The 9,623-nt window shown below is 39.4% G+C and overlaps 1 protein-coding gene across 2 annotated transcripts in view; it reads right to left on the bottom strand.

The window, feature by feature from the left end:
* Positions 1-9,623, bottom strand: part of LOC129531667 (ranBP2-like and GRIP domain-containing protein 4) — a 63,078-nt gene that overhangs the window by 4,902 nt on the left and 48,553 nt on the right. For both annotated transcript variants that reach the window (XM_055378238.2, XM_063695715.1), the window contains exons 21-22: positions 7,542-7,681; positions 4,767-4,968 (exon numbers count right to left, since the gene is read on the bottom strand). In XM_055378238.2, the coding sequence (XP_055234213.2) occupies positions 4,767-4,968; positions 7,542-7,681 (342 nt within the window). The remainder of the gene's footprint in view (positions 1-4,766; positions 4,969-7,541; positions 7,682-9,623) is intronic.

Below are 9,623 nucleotides of genomic sequence, written 5' to 3'. Positions count from 1 at the left end.
CTGCTACACTCTAAGTCATCTTACCTTATAACGCAGAGTTGTAACACACTACTCTGAGCAGCTCATGACATCTGCTTGAAATTTAAGTTGGGCCCCTAATATGTGTTTATTATAAAGACTTTGATGCTGCTTTTCAGAGTTGGGTAACCTACTTTACCCCCTAAGCTAATGTTTCCCAAATACACCCAAACCCACAGAAAGGAAAACTATTCCTCATTAACTCACAGCCAACATCATAAACATTTTATATCTAGAGCTGATGATACAGTCAGGTATTTACCAACACTCATGTATATATGTAGACTTTCAAGAAATAATTGCTTACCATTACTAGATTCGGCATATTCTAATGTCTCACATATTATTTTTATTTCTTAATTTTTTTTTAAAGATGGGGTTTTACTCTGCTGCCCAGGCTGAAATGCAGTGGCGTGACCAGGATTTCAACCAGAAGTTTGACTGCAGCCTCAAACTCCTTATAACAAACAATCCTGCTGCCTTAGCCTCCCGAGTAGCTAGGACTATGGGCACATGCCACCAGATCTGGCATATTTTAAAATTTTTGTAGACATAGGGTCTCGCCATGTTGCCCAGGCTGATTCTGAACTCCTGTTCTCAAGCAATCCTCCTGCCTGGTCTTCCCAAACTGTTGGGCTTACAGGTGTGAGTCACTGAGCCCAGCTTGTACTCTTTTGATTTTAAAAAAATATTCTGAATGTGATCCACCAAATTAATTTCACCATCCACTAATAGGTAGCAACCTGAATGAAAAATACTGTTATAAACTTTACACAAAACCAGAGATTATAAACATTTGCTTCCAAGGAGATGAGAGAGGCAAAAGGTACTTGTTTGCTCTGATGGGCCCTGTTTCCTTCAGTGCCAGGAAGAGTGGCTCTCAGACCTTTCTTCTGGCATCCCTCATGTATGCAGTGTTGGTTATTATTTTCAAGGCCTTGGTAACAAAATGCCCCTAGTGTGACCACTCAGACTGACAGTCCATATCTGTAATATGGTGGTAAGTTTCCTTTGCATGTCTGTCTTTCTGGCATCTTAGACCTTTTACCTAGGAAATTTTCCTTTTTGCTTCAAGTACATCATTAAGAATTTTCAATGAAGGCAGATGCTTAAGTTTTTGTTTTCCAGAAGAGATCTTGGAAAATATAAAAGGTTGGCAGTTATTTCTTTTAGTACATGAGATAGTATTACACCAATGCTGTTGAGAAGTCTATTGTGAGGCAATGTGTCTTCTTTCTCTGGCTGCTTTTGAGATTTCTCTCTGTCTTTTTTAGGGGCAGTTTTACTCTTATGTGACTAGAAGTAGATTTCTTCTTTTTTTTAAATACTGCTTGAGATTTTATTGGGTTTTTGAATCTGTGGATAGATATCCTTCAACAGTTCTGAAAGATTTCCAGCCATTCTCTTCATATATTATCTGTGCTGTATTCTTTTCTCTCCTTTTAGAACTTCGATTAGTAAAAACATGTTTGATGTCTTTTCCCACTCTTCTTTTTTGTTTCTCCCATGCTGAATTCTGTGTAATTTCTTTTGAACTATCTTGTAGTTTACATTCTTTTTTTTTTTTTTTTTTTTTTTTTAGACAGAGTTTTGCTCTTGTTGCTCGGGCTGGAGTGCAATGGCACCATCTCGGCTCACTGCAACCTCTGCCTCCTGGGTTCAAGCGATTCTCCTACCTCAGCCTCCCAAGTAGCTGGGATTACAGGCATGCGCCACCACGCCCGGCTAATTTTTGTATTCTGAGTAGAGACGGGGTTTCACCATGTTGGCCAGGCTGGTCTCAAACTCCTGACCTCAGGTGATCTACCCTCCTCGGCCTGCCAATGTGCTGGATTACAGGTGTGAGCCACTACACCAGGCCTTACATTCTCTCTCTTAAAGAGAGAATGTAAGTATCTAAATCTGCTGCTAAACCATCATTGTTTTTAATTGTAGTAAGGTCTCTTTTATGTACTCACATTGATAAGAGACAAGTAGGAAATAATCTTTAAAGGGTAAACTAATTTAAATGTGTTTTCCTGTCTGTTTACAGGACTTAGTAAATGCACATCTTAGAGTTCTGGGTTTCTAATGTGTATCTCCTCTATGAAATTCTTTAAAAATATCTGTTCTTGGTATCCCTTACGTTAGTCTCTTTTAGAACTTCTAAATCAATGGACCCTTAACTTATAGGAGCCACCTGGATATTAGCAACATCTACATTAAACATGCTGAGCTTTTAAAAGAGGGCTGTTAGACATGCTAATTATTTTGAGATAATATCATTGTTGTATTGAAAACTATTGAAAACTTTAATTTTAAAATGCAAACGTTCTTAAAGTCCTGGTTAATTTTATAACTATAAAATTAGTTATAATTTTGAGATTTCTGTCTTGTTTTTTATAGGGGCAGTTTTACTCTTAGGTGACTAGAAGTAGATTTCTTCTTTTTCATAACTATAAAATTAGGTTTACTTTTGTTAGAATAAATTAAAGACAGTGAATTTGTAATTTGAATAACTACTAAAAATATACATGATGTATTCTTATTTGGGCCCTTGTGACAAAAATACTATTGTGGCTATAGAAACCTATCCTATAGTTTGAAGAACTGAGATTACTGTCAGTATTGAGAACATTCCTCCTTCATCATTAGAAAGATTATAAAAAACCAGATTCAAAGAAACTATCAATACTACTTATGAAGTATGTCTGTAAAAAAAATTAAGCCTGAATCTTCTCAGGCCTCTAGACCAGGGGTTCTCAAGGTATGGGCCCCAGACCAGAAGTATCAGCAACAAATTGCTAAAAATGCAGAATCTTGGGTCAGAAATTGGGGACCAGCAATTGGAATTTTAGTAAGTATACCAGATGATTCAGATGCCTGCTCAATTTTGAGGATGACTCTTATCAGTTTAGTTATTAGGATTTACAGGTGATGGGGAAATGTTAAAGAGCACCAACTAGATAAGGTCAATCAGTCAAAAGTAGATGTCTGGACATTCTGGGCCTCCTGATGTCTTAGAAAGCACACAATACCATCTATGATGTATTTTTGTCCACCATCCCACCCAATTGCACCTGGATCTTCCTATTTATAGGCAATTGGAACAAGCTCAGTGTGTTACCCTGTAATGATTAAAACCCAAATATAGGACTGCTATAGCATAAATGACCACTTTCTTCAATTAATAAGTGGCACATTAAAAATATATTTATATATATAATTGTTATAGATAAAAAAACAACAAAATGCCCGGGCGTGGTGGCTCACACCTGTAATCCCAGCACTTTGGGAGGCCAAGGCGGGCAGATCACAAGGTCAGGAGATTGAGACCATCCTGGCCAACATGGTGAAACCTCGTCTCTACTAAAAATAGAAAAATTAGCTGGCGTGCATCTATAGTCCCAGCTACTTGGGAGGCTGACGCAGGAGAATCGCTTGAATCCGGGAGGCGGAGGTTGCAGTGAGCCATGATCGGACCACTGCACTCCAGCCAGGGTGACAGAGCAACACTACGTCTCAAACAAACAAAAACACAACAACAAAATAAAGCTTAAGGAACATCAACCGAATGCAATATATGAGCCCTATTTAGGATACTATAAAAAGACATTCACAATAACACAGGCAAAATGAACATAAACTAGGTATAGGTGACAGAGAAATCCAATAAACATTGAATTATTCACTGGGGAAAGAAATGATGTGTGGGATTTAAGTCTCTAACTCTCCCCTATTTACGCCAAAAGATTGTCCATGAGTTGAAAACTGTTAGAGATGGGTAACAACTCAAGAGAGATTATAGCGTCTTCCTTGTGCTTGTAAATGGCAAAAATAAAAGTAATTTAAAACTAAAACAAAACCATAATTCTTAAGATGCAGCTTGAATTCAGTTAACTGTAGCAGTTGTATATGAAGCGTTTCAAAGAAGTTAATGACATCACAGTATTTAATCCATCTGACATGGAAACCAACTCTAACTACATCATAGTTTTTTTGTTTTTTTTTTTTTGAGATGGAGTCTCGCTCTGCCGTCAGGCTGGAGTACAGTGGCGTGACAGATCACTGCAACCTCCGCCTCCTGAGTTCAAGCGACTCTCCTGCCTCAGCCTCCTGAGTAGCTGGGACTACAGGCGCATGCCACCACGTCCAGCTAATTTTTGTATTTTTAGTAGAGACGAGAGATTTCACCATGTTGGCCAGGATGGTCTCAGTATCTTGATCTTGTGATCCGCCTGCCTCGGCCTCCCAAAGTGGTGGGATTCTAGGCATGAACCACTGGCGCCTGGCCTATGGCACAGTTTTAAAACTGCATTTGCCTAGAAAGTGGACTGCTGTATATAGACCAAGTGTTGGGCTATATGACTCCATTGTCTTAGGCTATTTGGGGTTGGAGGAAGGAAGAGGGGTGAAGTAGAAAAGGAACAAGCTAATAAATGTTTTTTAAAAAGTAGAATTTAAAACAAAACCACGTTCAGCTGAACACCAGAACTCAACACCAGGATAAAAATCCAATTTTCAAAGAGCTAGAAGATCAAGCTAAGCACTTATTGTATTTTGCTGAATGTTAAAATTATATAAATGTACTACAGTTGCCTCAAGATGTTAAAAAGTCAGCTTTTCAAATCTAGTCACGGCCTACTCATATGACAGACCCAATTCAAATGAGCAAAATTAAAAAGTTACACATACAGACAACTTCTCAACCACCAGGCTGTTTAGTTTAAGTTAGAAGTCAGAAGTTCTGAGACTCTCCTTTTACCCACCTTGAGCAACCGCAGCAAGTTTTCCCTTTTCTTCAGGGCTGAGCTGCAACATCGTATCTATACCAGGAAGAAGTCTCTCTCTTTCACTACCTGGCTTCAAGAAAATGAACTGCAGCAAGACGTTCTTCAAGTGTTCCACGTTAGCTGCAGACTCCTCTCGCTCTTGATTCCTTTCCAATCTTCTTATTTCACTTTTGAGAAGCTGGTGTTAGAGAAATGAGTTAAAAATGGGCTTTAGGAGCTTCTGATTAAATATGGCAGACTGAACTCATGTATTTTTCTTCTCTTCCCCCCAAATTTCCCCCTTCCCTCCATATGGCAATAAAGGAAGGAATTCAGTTAACTACAGCAGCTGCATGTGAAGCATTTCAAAGGAGTTTATGACATCACCGTATAAAATCCATTTGACATGAAAACCGGAACTCCAACTATGAGATAGTTTCAAAGCTGCATTTGCCTAGAAAGTGGATTGCTGCGTATGAACCAAGTGTTGGGCTATATGACTCCATTGTCCTAAGCTATTTGGGGTTGGAAGGAAGAGGGGTGAAGTAGAAAAGCAACAAGCTAATACAAGAGGAGAAAAAGTAGATGAGACACATCAAGAAATTCTCACGAGAAACAGATGAAGAGGTGGAAATGAGTCAGTCCAGCAGCTTACCAAGTATCACTGACAAGAGGAGAGGATGCATCCTGTGTAAATACTGGAGTTCTTGTCTCAGAAGCACAGGGTATCATGGAAATGGAGTTGAAAGCTGGGGAACTGATGGAACGTGTCCATGAGGAGCAACTAACTGGAGCCATGGGTTGGTACCAAGATGTTCCCTCTGCCTTCTACTTTTGATAGAAACTAAGCCAGTATGGCATGGAGCTCTGAAAATGGGCTGAGGGGAACATCGGTAGCCTCCACTAACCCCCTGCCCCTACGCTGTTCCTAAAGTCCCAGGCAGTTAAGACGTCCACAGTGAACGGCACTTAATCAAAACAAAAGTTCAGACACAGTGAAAATTCAGGAATATAAGACAATGTAAAACACTATCAGAGAAATGAGGCAAAGAACGATATAAAAAAGGTAATATCATGTTCAAGTCTTTGAGGAAGATTTCCAGGTTGAAACCAAGCCATAGCTTTTAGTATATTTTCATTTTAGGTTAGGCAAGAAAGTTAGCGAACTTTGTCCTTAAACCTAGGACCATTTAAAAAAGTGACAATAAAGAAGACGAAGAAATCATGAAGAGAGTATAAATTTATGAAAATGTAACATTTGACCAGGCGTGGTGGCTCATGCCTGTAATCCCAACACTTTGGGAGGCTGAGGCAGGCAGATCACGAGGTCAGGAGATTCAGACCGTCCTGGCCAACATGGTGAAACCGTGTCTCTAGTAAAATAAAAAAAAATTAGCCGGGCATGGTGGTGCGTGCCTGCAGTCCCAGCTACTTGGGAGGCTGAGGCAGGGGAATCGCTTGAACCTGGGAGGCGGAGATTGCAGTGAGCTGAGATTGCACCACTGCACTCCAAACCTGGTGACAGAGCGAGACTATCTCAAAAAAAAAAAAAAAGAAAATATAACATTTAAATAAGTCATTTAGGTTTACTGGGCTAGTTAGTGATTTGTTAGCTATGATAATGTTTTTATTAGTGGGAAAATGTTATTTTATAGAGATGCATACTGAAGTATTTAATGGTGGAATGTCATGATATATACAATTTACTGAAAATAACTGAATTCGGCTTTAAAATAATCTGACAAGGATAGCTAGTGGCCTTGCACAGTGGCAGGACAGATCTACTAGGAGCAGCAAAGTACAGGGGAAAAGCATGTACTTTTCAGACAGCTATGAGTTTGAATTTTGTTCCACCATTTACCAGCTTCAATTTTTCTCTAAACCAGTGATGAGATTAAATAATGTATGTAGAGCCCAGGGCCTGGGTCATAAGAACTCCTCAATAAGCAGTATGACTATATTCTGAGGGGTGATTTATCAGTGAGCCAGGGTGGAAATACCTCATTTGAGTAATCCTCAACTGTTCTGCAACATTCCTAGATGTTTCTGGTGTCTACTTTAAACAGGAAAAACTTCCCATGCCACTTTGCCAACTCCACCTGAAAACTGTTTAGTAGTTCAGTACTATAAATATCAGTTGAATAATTTAAATTCACTGGTTATCTTTAGAATTCAAAGACTCACACCCATTTTTTATTTAAGCATATGTGAACAATGATTTGTGAACATCTCTCTAGTTTCTAAATCTATTACGGTTTCTTAGCAAAAGTAGGAATTAAGAAATAATCTTTATGTAATAGGTGTAAAAGAAGTATTTTGGCTGGATGTGGTGGCTCACGCCTGTAATACCCGCACTTTGGGAGGCCAAGGCAGGTGGATCACGAGGTCAGGAGATCGAGACCATCCTGGCTAACATGGTAAACCCTGTCTCTACTAAAAATACAAAGAAATTAGCCAGGCATGTTGGCGGGCACCTGTAGTCCCAGCTACTCGGGAGGCTGAGGCAGGAGAATGGCATGAACCTGGGAGGTGGAGCTTGCAGTGAGCCGAGATCGTGCCACTGCACTCCAGCCTGGGTGACAGAGCAAGACTGTCTCAAAAAAAAAAAAAAAAAAAAAAAGGCAATATTTCTCACCATCAGGAATCTAATATAAAGATCAAGACGTTATAGATGCATCTGCAATGTGAATTTTTAAACTTGGGTGCATGTGTATGGAGGGTCCAGAAAACCAAACTGGCGGTTTTCACAGTGGCCAGGTTTTCTGATCTCACCTTAATTTGCTCCATAAGGACTGCATTGGTTGCCTCTGTTTCCCGAAGCAGGCCGTTTAAGTGATCTGCACTTTTTGTGGTGGAACTGAGCTTCTGAACCAATTCTTCTTTGGTAAATTCAGCATGCCATAATGGAGGCTCTGCAACATGTTGTTCCAAGAATTAATTTTCAAAATCATACATTACAGATGAAGATTCTAAATAAGAAAAATCTAAATATAAATATCTTACTATGTGATATTTTATAGGTCTGCTTTCTTTGCCATTCATCTATTCAGCATACCTCAATCAACAGATTAAATGTTGTAGGTGACACAAATAAAACAGTATCTCTGTTGTAAAGCATGTAATCTAACTGAATACAAGCCCTATGAGTCCCAGTTCTGAAATTTGTCAGAATTGTGTTTACAGACAGTTTTATTACACATCTTCTTCCCATCTATTAATATTCCAAGATCTTATGTCATTTCACGTATAAGGAAAGCATTAACATTTACTGGTCACGTATCATGTTCCCTCATAAGAATCTTCTATCAGGCAGGGTAGGTATCATTATTCAAACTTTACAGACGATGAAACAGGCTCACAGTTGACAGGTAATTTTTTCAGAAATCACAAAGTCAAATTGGCTTCTGGAGTCTGCTGCTCTATCATGATGCCTCCATGTCACCACTATTAACTTTGCCTGAAGGAACCATGACTTGCAGTTTCTACCCCACGTGGTCAGTGACCATGAATACAAATGACCCTTACTCCAGGTGATTCTGAAGTTTCAGGAAGATGACAGATTCCCCCTAAATTTTGAACAGTAATATTAATTACAGGTAATAAAATATACCAAAACATCACTACAAAAATTTAGCATTACTTCATCAAGAGGAATAAACTGAAACTGTCCGTTTCTTGGAAGGGTGAGAGGATAGTTTATCCTGCTTTCTAATACCCACCACCTATTTGTGACTATCAACTTCCCACCACTTATTTATGGTTCAAGCCTAGGGCAAGAGCTAGCATTTTATTTTAAAAAAGATTTGTTTAATAATTTTTCCATTTGGACAGTGTGATGGTTAATACTGGGTGTCAACTTGATTGGATTAAAGGATGCAAAGTATTAATTCTGAGTGTTGTCTGTGAGGGTGTTGCCAAAGGAGATTAACATTTGAGTCAGTGGGCTGGGGAAGGCAGACCCACCCTTCATCTGGTAGGTGCCATCTAATCAGCTGCCAGTGAATATAAAGCAGGCAGAAAAACCTGAAAAGGCGAGACTGGCCTAGCCTCCCAACCTACATCTTTCTCCTGTGCTGGATGCTTCCTGCCCTTGAACATCAGACTCCTAGTTCTTCAGTTTTGGAACTTGGACTGGCTCTCATTACTCCTCAGTCTGCAGATGGCCTAGTGATCGTGTAAGGTAATACTTAATAAGCATCCATCCATCCATCCCATCCATCCATCCAACCATCCAATTAGCTCTGTCCCTCTAGAGAACCCTAATACAAACAGGTAGTGGAATATTGAAAGAAATTTTATTGGAGCAGCCCAAAGAAGCATATGTACCTTAGAGTAATAGTAATTAAATAAGACAGTGAAATTAAAGAAGAAGAACATATTTAGACAGAGTAACAGGCCAAGTTTAGTTTCGGGAGAATTAAGCAGCTGCTCTAAAGACTGTGTGTATGTGCTGGCGGAAGACACAGACTCCGTGTCAGTTGTCTCCGTGCCTTCTCCCTCTTCCCGGGTTACAGTGTGCATGTCTAGAAGCGGGAGGTCTGTGTCTCTCCTTTCTCGAAGGTTCTTCAAAGATTGTTGAGAGGAAACTGGGCCTATTAGATTTTTTTTAAAGGTGAAGTGTGAGATTGTTCAAAATCTATTGATTCGGCCTTACAGAGATACACAATAAAATGAAAATATCAAATGATAAGAGTAGAGGAATTAAGTAACTATAAGATAAGTGAAAGGTGTATGAAGACTTGCTAAAACATTTCTTAAAATTTAGTCATCAAGGCCGGGCGTGGTGGCTCAAATCTGTAATCCTAGCAGTTTGGGAGGCTAAGGTGGGTGGATCACAAGGTCAGCAAGTTCAAG

This window comes from Gorilla gorilla, chromosome 12 (assembly GCF_029281585.2).
Source record: "Gorilla gorilla gorilla isolate KB3781 chromosome 12, NHGRI_mGorGor1-v2.1_pri, whole genome shotgun sequence".
Lineage (NCBI taxonomy): Eukaryota > Metazoa > Chordata > Mammalia > Primates > Hominidae > Gorilla > Gorilla gorilla.
Note: the sequence above shows the minus strand (reverse complement) of the source record. Positions and strands in the feature narration are given on the sequence as shown.